Source organism: Lagenorhynchus albirostris, chromosome X, assembly GCF_949774975.1.
Source record: "Lagenorhynchus albirostris chromosome X, mLagAlb1.1, whole genome shotgun sequence".
In the NCBI taxonomy this organism is placed as follows: Eukaryota; Metazoa; Chordata; class Mammalia; order Artiodactyla; family Delphinidae; genus Lagenorhynchus; species Lagenorhynchus albirostris.
In genome coordinates, this window is record NC_083116.1 from 19,334,299 (window position 1) to 19,349,416 (window position 15,118).

Sequence of the window (15,118 nt, forward strand, 5' to 3'; positions counted from 1 at the left end):
TAGAATTATCAAAGGATTGCAAATTTGGGTTAGTGCTTGAAAATCAAGCACTGAAATTGGAAAGTATTATAGGCACCAATGTTTGGAGTGCTCTCCTTTCTCCCACAGTGGGCATTATGGGATTAGAGAAATCAGATGTTCGGAGGGACACAAAGCTGAGACTACATAGTGCACACATGGTATTTGGAGGGCAAAGGGATGAAGATGCAGTCAGTGCTAAATAAATGTGCCCCAAGATCTGGGCTAGACAAGGAAGGAAATGAGCAGAAAATGAAGGATTTCAGGCACTGGAGGTCTCGTAAGGCCAAAGAGCACATGAAAAGATGCTCCATATCACTAATTATTAGAGACATGCAAATCAAAACTAATACAATGAGCTATCACCTCACACCAGTCAGAATGGCCATCATCAAAAAAATCTACAAACAATAAACGCTGGAGAGGGTGTGGAGAAAAGGGAACCCTCTTGCACTGTTGGTGGGAATGTAAATTGATACAACTGCTGTGGAAAACAGTATGGAGGTTCCTTAAAAAACTAAAACTAGAACTACCATATGACCCAGCAATCCCACTACTGGGCGTATACCCTGAGAAAACCATAATTCAAAAGGACACATGTACCCCAATGTTCATTGCAACACTGTTTACAATAGCCAGGACATGGAAACAACCTAAATGTCCAATGGCAGATGAATGGATAAAGAAGATGTGGTACATATATACAATGGAATATTACTCAGCCATAAAAAGGAATGAAATTGGGTCATTTGTAGAGATGTGGATGGACCTAGAGTCTGTCATACAGAGTGAAGTAAGCCAGAAAGAGAAAAACAAATATCGTATATTAATGCATATATGTGGAATCTAGAAAAACGGTACAGATGAACCTATTTGCAGGGCAGGAATGGAGACGCAGACGTAGAGAACAGACATGTGGACACAGGGGAAAGAGAAGGTGGGACGAATTGGGAGATTAAGATTAGGATTTTTAGGATTGACATATATACACTACCATGCATAAAACAGATAGTTAATGGGAACCTGCTGTAAAGCACAGGAAGCTCAGCTCAGTGCTCTGAGACGACCTAGATGGGTGGGATGGTGGTGGGTGGGAGGGAGGTCCAAGAGGAAGGGAATATATGTATACATATAACTGACTCACTTCACTGTACAGCAGAAACTAACACAACATTGTAAAGCAATTATACTCCAATAAAAATAATTTAAAAAAACAGAGCAGGTGACATGGAACTCAGCCATTGCTATGAGATTTTGGTCACAATGGAATATTGGAGTTGAGTCTCCTAGCGGGTGAAGCCATGTCCAGTGATGTCAAATGGCTGGTGATAGTTGAGGTAGTAAGAGGTTAAAGGAGTTAGGAGGAGTTATGAGGCCAGGTTGTGTGGGATGGGTCTTCCACACAGATATTGTTGAGGTTACTTAGGATGATGGCAGGACCTGGGGTGTCAAGGAAGCCAGAGATCCAGTCCTCAGAAAATGGGGAAGAGTGACCAGAGTTCAGAAATGATAATCACAAAGGGAGGTAGATGTTGGTATAGCAGTGTGCCCTATGCCCTGAAGGAGAATTGTGCCCTCGTATCTAGTGAAAAAGTAATACTACTGCTGAAAAGATGCATCTTAATTTGATTAAATTGTAGAGGCAAAGTTTTTCAATGCAGCTAACTTTGTTTTTCTCTTATGCCAGTTTTTGGAAGAGTTGGTTTGAACACTTAGCTCATTGCATCTCTGAGAGAACAAATTAAAATAATGGATTTAAAATGCTCAGCACAGAGCCTGGCACTTAGTAAGTGATCAGTAAATGGGAGCTGTGACTATTATTATTATTATACTTTTGATTTATTTGACCCATGAAGTAATGTTATCCCTTTGAAAAGTTCCTTCTATGGGCTAGTGTTTTCACTCTGGAGCTACAAGGCACAGTTATGTCTCTGCAAATGACAAATCCTCAGACATCTAGAGACAGCCAAGACATCCCTCATTGCTAGGCAAAATAACCCCAATTTCTTCTGTTTCTCCAAGAACCTCCTTTTTAGAATCCTGATGAAAGAATACATAACAAGCTCAGTTGTGGAGCCTGATACATAGTAAGTTCTCAGCATTCTTCTTTCCCTTTCCCACTGCACTGGCAACAGTTCATAGCCCCAGTCCCTAAAAGGATGGCTCAGGTGTGGCTATATGTTGATTGATTGACTTCAAAATGTCAATGCTAGGTTTAATTTTGAGAATCTAAAAAATTGGTTGACAATGAACTCTTTGAGAATTGAGGATCATGGGATTTTTAAAAATCTTTTAAACTTAGTTCTAGGCTTACAGAGGATACTCAATAATGTTCCATAAAATGAAATAAATCCCCACTCTATGTCGTGCCCTCAAGACAAATATGCCTCTTATTTCATTAGTAAAATCTAATAGGCCAAAAATGTGTTTTATACTTAAAGTCAATTAACTGGCATACCCACTCACAATTATGATTCTGGAACTTTCGTGGCACACCTAGTGTATTTTGTTCGTCTCTCGTTATTTCTTTTTTAAAAATTTATTTTCATTTATTTATTTATTTATAGTTTATTTTGGCTGCACTGGGTCTTAGTTGTGGCATGCAGACTTCTTAGTTGCAGCATGCATGCGGGATCTAGTTCCCTGGCCAGGGATCAAACCCGGGCCCCCTGCATTGGGAGCGTGGAGTCTTACCCACTGGACCACCAGGGAAGTCTCAGTCTCTCACTATTTCTTCCCCACCAAAATGGAACCCAGTGAGCTAGGCAAGCCAAGCCGACTTTGATAGTGACTGTATACCCTGTCCCCACCAGCTTTCAAACCACATCCTATTGTCACAAGGGAGAACAGTAACACTGCACAATGGAGTGTGTGTGTGTGTGGGATCATTAGGGTGATTCCTCTCAGGCTGATTGGCACCTAGGCATAAGAGACTGAGATTTAGATGTTAGACTCTTGATTCTTATTTAGAAAAGTCTCTCTCTTCTCCTAACCCCCATCCCCTAAATCTAACACAATCTCTAATCTCCAGGTCTCTCTGATCAGCACAACCTCTACTCTCTCTTCCCATCTGTGACTATTTTTCCCCATCCTGCTCTCCTTTTGGAAGAACTTTCTCCCTACCCAAACAACTTCTTTTCAACTGTGTCTCCTTCTTCCCACCTCTACTCCCACTCCCCAAGCCAGACGGTAGCATACACACTAGGCATCATTTATCTACCTTTTTGGGGGCTGAATGCTCTTGAATTTAATTTTGAGATGCTCTTCTTCAGAGATCACTCTCCTGCCTATACACAACCTTCCACCATTGCAGTGTCTTTGGAAAACACCATACCCCAACTTCAGACCTCGTTCTCATTCGGACAATATGGTAAGTCTTGATTTTAGAATCTAATCTTAGAATCTAATCCCTCATTTCCATAGAAATCATCTTGACTACTTGCACATCACATATATGATCCTGAGGTAGGCACAGAGGTCTTCTTCATCTGTAGAATTAAAAAGTCCATATCTTAAAGGCCAGGAAAGCTTTCTGGTCTATTTATAGGAACTAGTATTGAAACACAGCAATATATCCCTTAAATTTATAAATATTTTTCTGGTTATTTTGACCTTAAGATTCATAGACTCGAGTCATTCATTTTCCTTGGTTAATGACACAGTCTTTATTACAAGGTCTCTCTTTTTTGTTTTAATTAATTTTATTCTTTTCCTCTTTTCCTCTTTTCCCATTTCCAATCCCATTTCTCTTCTGCCCCCATAGACATCCACCCTAATATACTTAATAAGCACCCTTTCAATCCATCATCTATATATTAATTTAGCTACATGTGTAATCTTGAAATTTTATAGTGTTTTTGCATAAATTGTACTGCACTACGAAATTCCCTTTATTACTTTTTCACTTAGCATCATTTTTGTTTAATGATGTTGCTTTAGATGTATTGTTACAAACTAAATGTTTATGCCCGGCCCCCCAGCACCAATTCATATACTGAAGCCCTATACTCCAATGTGATGGTAGTTGGAGACCAGGGCCTTTGGAAAGTAATTAGAGTTAGATGAGGTCATGAGGGTGGGGACCTCATGATGGAATTAATGCTTTTATAAGAAGAGATACCAGAGAGCTTGCTTTCTCTCTCTCTCTCTCTGCCACATGAGGATGCAGGGAGAAGACACCATCTGCAAGTCAAGAAAGAGCCCTCACCCCCCAGAAACTGACCATGCTGTCACCTTAATTGGACTCCCAGCCTCCAGAACTGTGAGAAAATAAATGTCTGTTGTTTAAGCCACCCAGCCTATGGTATTTCATTATGGCAGCCTGAGCTGACCAAGACTTATATCTAGACTATTAGTTCTGATTAGCCATGGTATTCTCATCATGTGCATATATCACATTTTATTTGCCAGTCCACTAGTTATAGATATCTAGGTTCCCTTCAGTGCTATCACACAAAAGATGATTCCATAAACATACTTGGGACTTCCCTGGTGGCGCAATGATTAAGGATCCACCTGCCAGTGCGGGGTACATGGGTTCGATCCCTGGTCCGAGAAGATCCCACATGCTGCGGAGCAACTAAGCCCACGCACCACAGCTACTGAAGCCCTCGCACCTACAGCCTGTGCTCTGCAACAAGAGAAGCCACCGCAATGAGAAGCCCTGGCACAGCAACAAAGACCCAACACTGACAAAAATAAATAAATTAATTAATTAAAATAAATACTTGCACATGTCCCTTAATGGATCGGTTCCAGAACTATAAACTTGGTCATAGGGTTATGTGTATTTCATTTCCTTAAGCACCTCTAGATTACTCTCCAGAGTAGCTTTGTCAGTTCACATTCCTGCCAGCAATACATGAGAATATATGATTCCCCATATTGTCACAGGCTCACAATATTATCTGACTTTCTAATTTTGCCATTTAAATATGCATTTAGTGATATTTCATGGTTTTTCAACTTTACATTTTTCTGAGTACTACTGCAATTGGGCATTTCCCCATAATTTCAGATTTCCTATTCTGTGAAATGCCAATTCAAATATTTTGCTCATTTTCTATTGAACACATTTTTTTCTTGTTCCTAGATTTTGAACAATTTATGTTTTACATGTCATTAATAACTTCATCTACTTCCAAAATGGATTTGAGGAAAAGTAACATAAAAATTCAGAGAAATAGGGCAGATAAATGAAGATCAAAAGAGTGATAGAAAAACCATATGGAAATGTCTATCCCAGTTCTTTATTTTTTTAAATTGGGTTGATTTTTTGCTATTGAGTTTTAAGAGTTCCTTATGTATTTTGGATACTAACCCCTTGTCTGATAGATGGTTTGCAAGTAGTTTCTCCCATTCCATCAGTTACCTTTTCATTCTGTTGATTGTTTCCTTTGCTGTGCAGGTAAAAAGCAGAAGCTTTTTAGTCTGATGTAGTCCCCACTTACCTATTGTTGTTTTTGTTGCTTTTGGTGTCATAGCCAAGAAATCATTGCCAAGACCACTGTCAAGGAGTTTTTTCCTATGTCTTCTTCTAGGACTTTCACAGATAGGCACTGAAATATTTATTAAGAGGGTAAATCTCATATTAAGTGTTCTTGCCAGAAAAAAACCCCAAACAAACCAAAAAAATCCCAAAGGGACACCAGGAAACTTTTGGATGTGATGGATATATCTATTACCTTGATTGTGGTGATAGATTCACAGGTGTATTCAGGTGTCCAAACACTGAATTTTATACTTTAAATATGTGCTGTTTTTTTGTATATCAATTATACCTCAATAAAGCTGCTTTTGTAAAATGTAGAGCAAGGCAAAACCAAGGGTGAAATAGTTATCTGTACCTAACCAAGGGTAAAATACTTACCTCTACCTAACATAACTCTGAGTCTTCTGGCAGCCAAGACAAAAAGAAGAAATTATTCGTTTATTCAACACATGTTTTATGTTGAAGCTTTAAGATTTTAAATTCCCTTGGTCTCTTGGCTGAGTCTGAGGATAGAAAATAAATATAGTTTTGAGACAATAATCTGACTAAATCAAGCCTGAAAAATACAATCATCAGAACAACACTAGAGAAAATATTCTTTGGGGCTGAATCATCTCACTAATCATCATATCTGCAAAAAGCTTTTGAAACATTTGTTTTGGTTTGAAAAATATTTTCAAGACATGTTGATTTTTAAGTTTTTCTTAAATTTGTTTTGAACAGTGGGAAGTAGAATGCATTAAAACGTTTTGAAAATGTTTTCTCAAAACACTGTGATGCTAAGCAGTGTTTAAAGAATTTTGATTTGCAAATGTTGACTTCCAATGGCCATAAAAATTGCACTCCTCAGTGACAAATGAGTCTTCCACTGCTGGACTGGGGCCAGCTTGCCGTGGCTCCTGGCAGAAGGCTGCACGGAGTCAGCTTTTCAAGGGAGAGTCCCATTTGGGGACCTGGATCACTAGGAGTTAAGGCTTATGAACAATAAAAAAAAGCATGGTTGGGAGGCTCAGAGGCACAGTCCCTAGACCAATGGTCACTGGTAGTATCTTGAATGTCTACTAGAGAAAGGTAGAGGGGTAAAGAAAGACGTGGCCCCTCGGGCTTCTACAGTCATCTTGGGGCTTCTGCTACTTGTTCAACTGGAATGGGTGAGGTTTTGCAAGCCACTTAACCAACGCTGGTTGGCTGGTACTTCTGGATCTTTATGAATCCTAGCAGGAAACCCAAAGCAGGAAAAAACACCTCAGAAAATACCACTGTTCAAGTGTATACTATGTTCCAGGCCCTGTGACAGGCACTTGACATATGTTGTATTCAATGTTCTCAGCAATCCCATGAGGTAGATAATAGTATTAACCTTATTTTATAGATGTAGAAACTGAGGCTTAGAGACTTATGTGACATCCCCAAGGTCACACAACTGGTAAGTGGGGAAACTGAAGCTAGAACTGAAGTCCAAAAACTCCAAAACCTATGCTTTTAACCATTTCATGATATTGCGTGCCTCCTCTCCAATCAGCCATGGGATTAGTAATTGATATTATTATATTCATTATATTAATAGTATCTTTTATTAATATTGTCATTTACTGCTTACCAAGCACTTTGTATCCTTGTCTCCCTAAGTAGATTATAAGCTCCTTAAGAATGTGAACTGCCTTTTATTCTTATACATCAAGAGTGCCTAATACGGCTCTAAGAACTTAGAAGGGAAGTAAGGAAGGAAAGGACTAATATTTATTCAGTACACACTATGCCCAAGGCACTATCCTGAGCATTTTATATGCTTTATCTCATTAAATCTTCACACCCCTATGATGTAAGTGCTATTAGTATTCCTGTTACATAGCTGAAGAAACTGAGGCTTAAAGAGTTTAAATGACTTGCTCAGAAAGAAGTCAGACACAAAAGAGTACATTCTGTATAATTCCATTTACATGAAGATTAAAACAGGAAAAACCTCTATATGGTGATAGGTGTTATAATAGTAGCTACCTTTCCAAGGGGTACTGACTGTGAAGGGGTATGAGGGAGTCTCCTGAGATGCTGGAAATATTCTACATTTTGATCTGGGAGATGCTGACATGGGTGTATGCATATGTAAAAATTCATCAGGTGACACAGTTAAGATTGATGCACATTTTTGTATATAAGTTGTACTTCAATTAAAAACTTTAAAGTGACTTCCTTAGAGTACCATGATTAGTAAATGGCAGAGCTGAAATTTGAACCCAGTTCCATATATTATGGAAAAGATACTATGGAAAGACATGAAGGAACTTTTTGGCCAACCAAATATTTCAACTCTCATGCTTCCAAAATCCCTGCTTCCTCTCACTTCTGCCATTTTTATAAGTATCAGCTTGGTCCTCCTCTAGATAGTTTTCACTTCTCCTCACAGCTTCACTAGGTGAACATGAGCTGCGAGAACAGAATCCACTCAATATCTCACCCTCCAGCACCCTCCATGCCCCTCACTCAACACATGAGCTTCCTTTTAATTAAGAGAGCACATTTTAATCCTCATGATACCAATAATTCAAGCAGAGGCATCTATCAAGTGGACTTTAGTAATTAAAAACTGGTGATATTGAAATAATTCTTCAGCTTACCTTCTAATGATTGGAGAGTTTTGCAACCATACACTGGAAGCAATAATAAACAGCTTCAATTTAGTTAATCTATTCGATTTCAACAGTATTTATTGGTCAAAATATTCTGCACAAGCCACTGTGCTGGGTCCAGTGAAGACTAAACAGATGACAATAACAAAGTCCCTGGGGAGCTCTAAATCAAGTGGGGGAGGTAGATGTGCACAGGTACCTCTGCTCTGCCAGAAGGTAGAATGTTCTTGTTAGCATTACACAGCTGCAAAATGCTATGGGAATTGAGGAGGAGAGTTGGCTTTAATGGTGGTAAGGTAGGGTGCATCATGGACGGCTTCTAAGAAGAGGTAGCTTTCAACTGAGCCATGAAGAATGGAAATTGAACTGGATAAAATCCTCAGCCTCATCCCTGATTTCTCTTTTTCTTTCTCTCATACCCTACATCCAAACTATCCACAGGTCTGTTGGCTGTGCATTCAAAACATATCTTGTTTAATCTACAAAATATACAAGCAGCTCATGCAACTCCATATAAAAAAAACCAACCCAGTCCAAAAATGGGCAGAAGACCTAAATAGACATTTCTCCAAAGAAGATATACAGATTGCCAACAAACACATGAAAGGATGCTCAACATCACTAATCATTAGAGAAATGCAAATCAAAACCACAATGAGATATCATCTCACACCAGTCAGAATGGCCATCATCAAAAAATCTACAAACAATAAATGCTGGAGAGGGTGTGGAGAAAAGGGAACCCTCTTACACTGTTGGTGGGAATGTAAATTGATACAGCCACTATGGAGAACAGTATGGAGGTTCCTTAAAAAACGAAAAATAGAACTACCATATGACTCAGCAATCCTACTACTGGGCATATACCCTGAGAAAACCATAATTCAAAAAGAAGAGTCATGTACCACAATGTTCATTGCAGCTCTATTTACAATAGCCAGGACATGGAAGCAACCTAAGTGTCCACTGACAGATGAATGCATAAAGAAGATGTGGCACATACATACAATGGAATATTGCTCAGCCATAAAAAGAAATGAAATTGAGTTATTTGTAGTGAGGTGGATGGACCTAGAGTCTGTCATACAGAGTGAAGTAAGTCAGAAAGAGAAAAACAAATACCGTATGCTAATGCATATATATGGAATGTAAAAAAAAAAAAGGTCATGAAGAACTTAGGGGCAAGATGGGAATAAAGACGCAGACCTACTAGAGAATGGACTTGAGGACACAGGGAGGGGGAAGGGTGAGCTGGGACGAAGTGAGAGAGTGGCATTGACGTATATATACTACCAAATGTAAAATAGATAGCTAGTGGGAAGCAGCCTCATAGCACAGGGAGATCAGCTCGATGCTTTGTGACCACCTAGAACGGTGGGGTAGGGAGGGTGGGAGGGAGGGAGACGCAAGAGGGAGGAGATATGGGGATATATGTATACGTATAGCTGATTCACTTTGTTATACAACAGCAACTAACACAACATTGTAAATCAACTATACTCTAATAAAGATGTTAAAAAAAAAGAGGGAGATGGAAACTGAAAGTCAAAAAAAGAAACAAACAAACAAACATATCTTGTCCAACCACTCTCTCCTCACTTCTACTAGTAACGCTGTGGACCAAGCTGTAATCGTTTATGACCTAGCCTATCACACTAACTTTCTAACTGGGTTCTCTCCTCCCACTTTTGCCTCTATGATTTTCTTCACCAGTGTTCACATATCTATTAAAAACATCAATCAACTGTCATTTGCCTACTTAGAAATCTTTTGTTGAGTTATGATTTTATTTAGAGTAAGATCTCAACTCTCTACTATGGCCTCCATGACCCTACCTGATCTGGCCCTTGCCTAGTTCTCTGACCTTGTCTCCTCCTCATCTCCTGGCTCAGTATGCTTCAGCCACACTGGCCTCTTTACATTTTCTGAAACTTGTTAAGCACGTTTCTGCATCAGGGCCGTTGCACTCTTAGTTCCGTTTGTTTGAAATGCCTCATCCCTCACCTTATCCAGGTGTCTGTTCATGTGTCACCTCTTCAGAGAGGTTGTCCCTGAAGTCTCCAGCTAAAACAGGAGTCCCCTCCACCGTTCTCTACGCCTTTGTCCTGCTTCATTTTTCTTCATGGCACTTATCACTATTTGTCATTTGCTTATATAAATGTATGTCCATGTATTTATCAACTGTCTTCCCCACTAGAATATAAGCTCCATTAAAGCAGGAGTTTTTGTCTGTTTTGCTCACTGTTAAATTTCTAATGCCCAGATCACTGCCTTGTACATAAGTAGGTGCCCAATGTATAACTGCTGAATGTGAAGTTAGAGATGGAAGAAAAATACATTCCCAGTGGAAAATTCATCCATTCATTCCTTCAAAACAGTGTAAGTTGCCGAGAATAAGGTATGTCAGAGAAGGTGAACCTGATAAATGTGGTCTCTGTCCTCACAGAATTTCCAGTCTAGTAAACAAGCAATTACAAACTGAGGAATAAATTCTTTGATAGGGATGAACACTGTGGACTGCAGGAGCACATGGGAGGCCCTCGCTACAATGAGTAGTATAGTGACTGGCGCATGGTATTTCATTCTTTCATTTATTCATCTCTCAAACATTTGTTGAGTACCTCCTCTGTGAAAAACATGGTGCTTGTCAAAGGGAATTACATAGCTCACAGTCAAGTAGAGGAGATGTATGCTCACTGTTGGGATATAGAAAGATTAATGTGAAGGGTGGTGAAGAGAAAGGAGGCAAGAAGCTGGAGGCAAAGAGGCCTGGGAAGAGGCTGTTGCAATAATCCAGTCAAAAAGAATGAAGAACTGGTTTGAGTCAGACGGTTTTGGGATGGACCCAACCTTGCCCATGACCAGTCAAGTAAGATATGGCCATTTTCCCCAAGACGCCCTTAACATGGCCTGAAAAACCCCATATCGGGCCTTTTTATTCTGTCTCCCCTCCCACCATTGTGCATGCTGGTTTCTCAATTGGGAGTGTTCCCATTAATCATTTCTGACATTTATTTAGCCCTACTGAGCAGTGAAGTGGAAGGGAGGTTGAAGGCAGGCGGGAGGCAGACCGGAGCCAAGAGGGGTGTGAGAGGAGGAAGGCCCCTCCCTTGAGCCAGCCAACGGGGACAAGAGAGCCTGACCAAGGGCCGAGTTTCCAGGGGCCCATTCCATTTCAGACGACTCATTTAGGCATTACTTTATTTATACCCCTGCCTCATTCCACACTGCCTTCTGATCTGATCTGTTGATCCCCTCCCCTCCCCTCACCCTTTCAAATTAAAGGTCACCAGGATAGGTTTCCTTGGGGGCCCAGGCTACACCTGTTTCTTGCACGTGCTCAAGTGGGAAAATGGCCAAGAACTAAATACAACCACTTAGTCGTTGGGGAGAAAACCGAGACCCAGAGAAGCTGACAAAACAGTGTGAGGACACACAGCCAGTAAATGGCTAAATCCTGATTTTGCCTAAATGTGAGCCTAGGTCTTCTGATATTCCTGGTTTGGAGACATTTTCTTACGGTTCCAATGACAGGAACTCACTTCCCAGTGGAGAGCTTTCCTAAATGGAGGAATGTCATTTCGTGGACAAAGAGGATTCACTTTACAAGTTGGGTTGCCTTCAGCTTTGCAAGTAGCTAGGCTTATAAGTGTGAGAGTGTGGGAAAGAGGTGCACACATGCCTATGCAGTGACTTCTGTCAGTTTCACACACACACATACATATACACACACACTCACTTCCCCACTCTTCAGCCACCCAGACAACTGGGCCCATTACTAGTGTAAAAGGCTCCTTTTTTGGGATATGATAACTATTTGAAGCCTGATTCCACAGTGATCTGTAGGGCCTCAAAGTGAGTGAGAGGTGACCTCATCATTTGAGCCCCTTCCTGTCCAACTGCAGGCCCCAGCCTCTCTCTTTCTCCCTCCCACTCCCTCTACTGTGTCATTTTGTCTGTCACACTCTGTTGCTCTGGTCTCTGCCACAATTTGTCCCTGTTTCTCTCCTCTATCTCTTGCCCTCTCCTCTTTCCTCTCTACCTCTACCTTTCTCTGTTTGCCATCTCTGTCTGTATCTCTCCATGGCTCTGTGTCTTTCTCTTTTTCTCTTTCGATTACATTTTTTCTCTTACTTGTGCACTCCCTCTTTCTCTCTCTCTCCCCTTCCCTTACTCTGTCTTTTCCAAAAAGCCCTCAAAGAATCTCAGGCTTCGAAGCTGACTAGCCAGAACTGCCCTGTTCAGCTCTTAACTGGCTATCTTCCTTAATCTTTCCATAAAAATAAATCATGTTTCCAACTTAGATTAAAGGCCTTCTGGGAAAAAAAAAACTGGGTCTTTGCTCCTGGGCACCGCCTCCCAGAACTTGGCATAGGGTTGAGAACATACCAGGTGCTCAGAGAATACCCATTCCCCTGCCATGGCCTACCCCATCGACTGTTCAGCAATCACAAGGCTATTCTTAACCCCAATACCTCCTCTTTGGAGATGAAATAATTCATGGCGGCTGGAAAGGAGAAGAGCCTCCCAGAGTGCAATGGGCACGTATGCTTTGAGAGGTCTTCAACTCTCCCTCCACCCCCAGCAGCGGTACATCATCGGTTCCAGGGCCTGGCCTCCTGGAGACAGAGTAGCTCATCAGGAGCAAGGGTATTCTGGTCTGATTCCCACAATACCTGTCACCTCAGTCCCCTCACCATCCTGCTTACAGCTTTCCTCTACTCTCAGATCCTAATCTCAGTCTTGCTGCTTACAAGTTGTGTGAACTTGTTTTACTGTCTGTCTCCCCCATTAGACAGTGGGCATCATGAAGGCAAAGTCGGTGTCTGTCATTTTATCATTATATCTTCAGCACCTAGCACGATGCCTGGCACAGTGGGCATGCAATATACATTTTCTGAATAAATCAGCAAATAAACCAATTATGCTCTGTAAATCTTGATTTTCTCTCCTGTGCAATGGGTGAAATACCAACCAGTACTTCCTAGGACTCTTAGAAAAGTGAAAGCCAATGATATATGTAAAGTGACGGGCATACAACAGGTGCTTAATAAATGTAAGGACCTTGCAGTGCTGCTGGGAGGACAAAATAAGATGACACATAGAAGAATGGCCAGCACAGTGCCTGGATAGAGGAGGCCCTCAATAAATGTCCATGCTCTTCCACATCTTTGCCATAGCCTGCAGCCAGAGCTGCAGGGTGGCCGACTGGGAGTGAGCCCCCTCCCAACTCCTTCTGGGAATGGGGGCTTGTGCCTTCTGGTGGTCTCTTTCAACAGCCCTAAGCAGGTGGACACTTGGGGGACTGTAATCCCCAAGGCCCTTTCTTCAGCCCCTGCCCAGCCTTTCCTGGCTAATTAGATGAGTAACGGTGTTTACTGTCTCTGGCTGGGCAGCTGACGGATGGTTGAGGCTGCAGATCATTAACCTTTCCCGGGTTCCCAAATGTTCTCATTAAGGAGCCCTGTCCTATGTCTTTTTCCAGCCCCAAGCTGAGGGCTGAGGGGCTGGCTGGCAGGGTGGGACGTGACTGCAGTGGTTCTGGAGAGTTCTATGCTACAGCCTCAAGGATTCTGTCTGCTCTTTTTCCCCCTTACCCATTCCTTCAGAAAGCCTCCTCCCAGAGATATACTCGGGAAACCCCCACCAATAATATATCATCTTTCTTGCACCCCTATATCTCACCAGAGTGTGAGGATAGATTTGGGACTGAAGGGCTGCTTGAAGGACCCTCAGAACTCCAGGATGTAGATAATAGAGCCTCAAAAAAGAATAGATACATGTATATGCATAACTGAATCACTTTGCTGTAAACCTGAAACTAACACAACATTGTTAATCAACTACACTCCAATATAAAATTAAAAATTAAAAAAATAGAGACTCAGGACACTTGAGGCTTACCCTAATTCTGCCTCTAATTAGCTCTGTGACTTCAGGCAGACTACCTTGCCTCTCTTGCCCTGCTTCCCTACCTTTGGAAATGAGACTCTGCTCTTGAAGGGCTCTTCCAGCTCTTGGGACCTCCATTTCAGAGGCAGGGGTGATGGCATGTTACTATAAGACAGGACTCAAGAGATGAAACTCGCAAATGGCGATCCCACTCCAGTCCACCAGCCTATCTAGTTTTTATCTAAGGGGACTTTTTACTCCCTTGATGCTCCTTAGAAGGTTTCTAGGCAGGATCACCTGTGCTCCCAGAGGCATAACACATGATGAGACTATAAGGAAGTGAGTGCAAAAAGCTGGTGGTCAGGATTACTATGGAAAGTAGTGACTGGTTTGGGGAAGCTGAGCATGTGGCAGGACAGGGTTTGGAGGACAGTTGTAAACAAACAAATAAACAAATCAATCAATTCTCCAAGTACTCATGGCAGAAATATGCCTCCAGGTTCTGTATATGATTAGTTGCTTAACCTTTCTGGGCCTTAGTTTCTTTAACTGTAAAATGGCAATAATAACAACCAGAGTGGTCTAGAATATTCAAATGAGACAAGGGATATAAAACTCCTAGTTCAAAGTCTGCATTTTCCCAAAGGGAGTCAGAACTCGCCCCAGTTTATCTTGATCAAGCCATCTCCTTCTCACTGAAATTGAAGGGGCAAAATTTTAGCACAGTTTTTCTCAACTTTTCCCCACTAGTCAGCCACAGAGGCTTGAAATACCCCCCAGAAGGGTCATTCTTTGAGGAACTATGGTACATGTGTATTTTAGCTGTGTAAAGCTAAATTTTATCAGAGAGGAAAATGGAATGGAGTGAGCTAACACGTTTGTAGGAAGTTTATCTTATTAGTCTTTTAGTACCCAGAACACAGTGATGGGATCTAAACTAGAGAAGTGCAAATAACTAAGACAAGAGTCATGGAAAGGCTGAAAGAAGACAATAAAGGAGGAAGTCCTCTTTGGTTTTCCTTCTTCCTTTCCCCTCACTGTATCTAATCCATTATGGAGTCCTATCTACCTCTTTGAATAGCTCATTTAT

The 15,118-nt window shown here is 41.3% G+C and overlaps 1 protein-coding gene across 4 annotated transcripts in view; it reads right to left on the reverse strand.

The window, feature by feature from the left end:
• ARHGAP36 (Rho GTPase activating protein 36) overlaps positions 1–15,118 on the reverse strand; it is a 151,553-nt gene that overhangs the window by 70,799 nt on the left and 65,636 nt on the right. For 3 of the 4 annotated variants that reach the window (XM_060138331.1, XM_060138333.1, XM_060138329.1), the window contains 2 exons: positions 5,888–5,913; positions 5,469–5,576 (listed from right to left, as the gene is read on the reverse strand). The exons of the other annotated variant lie outside the window; for it this stretch is intronic. In XM_060138331.1, coding sequence (XP_059994314.1) covers positions 5,469–5,576; positions 5,888–5,900 — 121 coding nt within the window. In that variant the 5' untranslated portion in view covers positions 5,901–5,913. The remainder of the gene's footprint in view (positions 1–5,468; positions 5,577–5,887; positions 5,914–15,118) is intronic. 4 annotated transcript variants of the gene reach the window in all.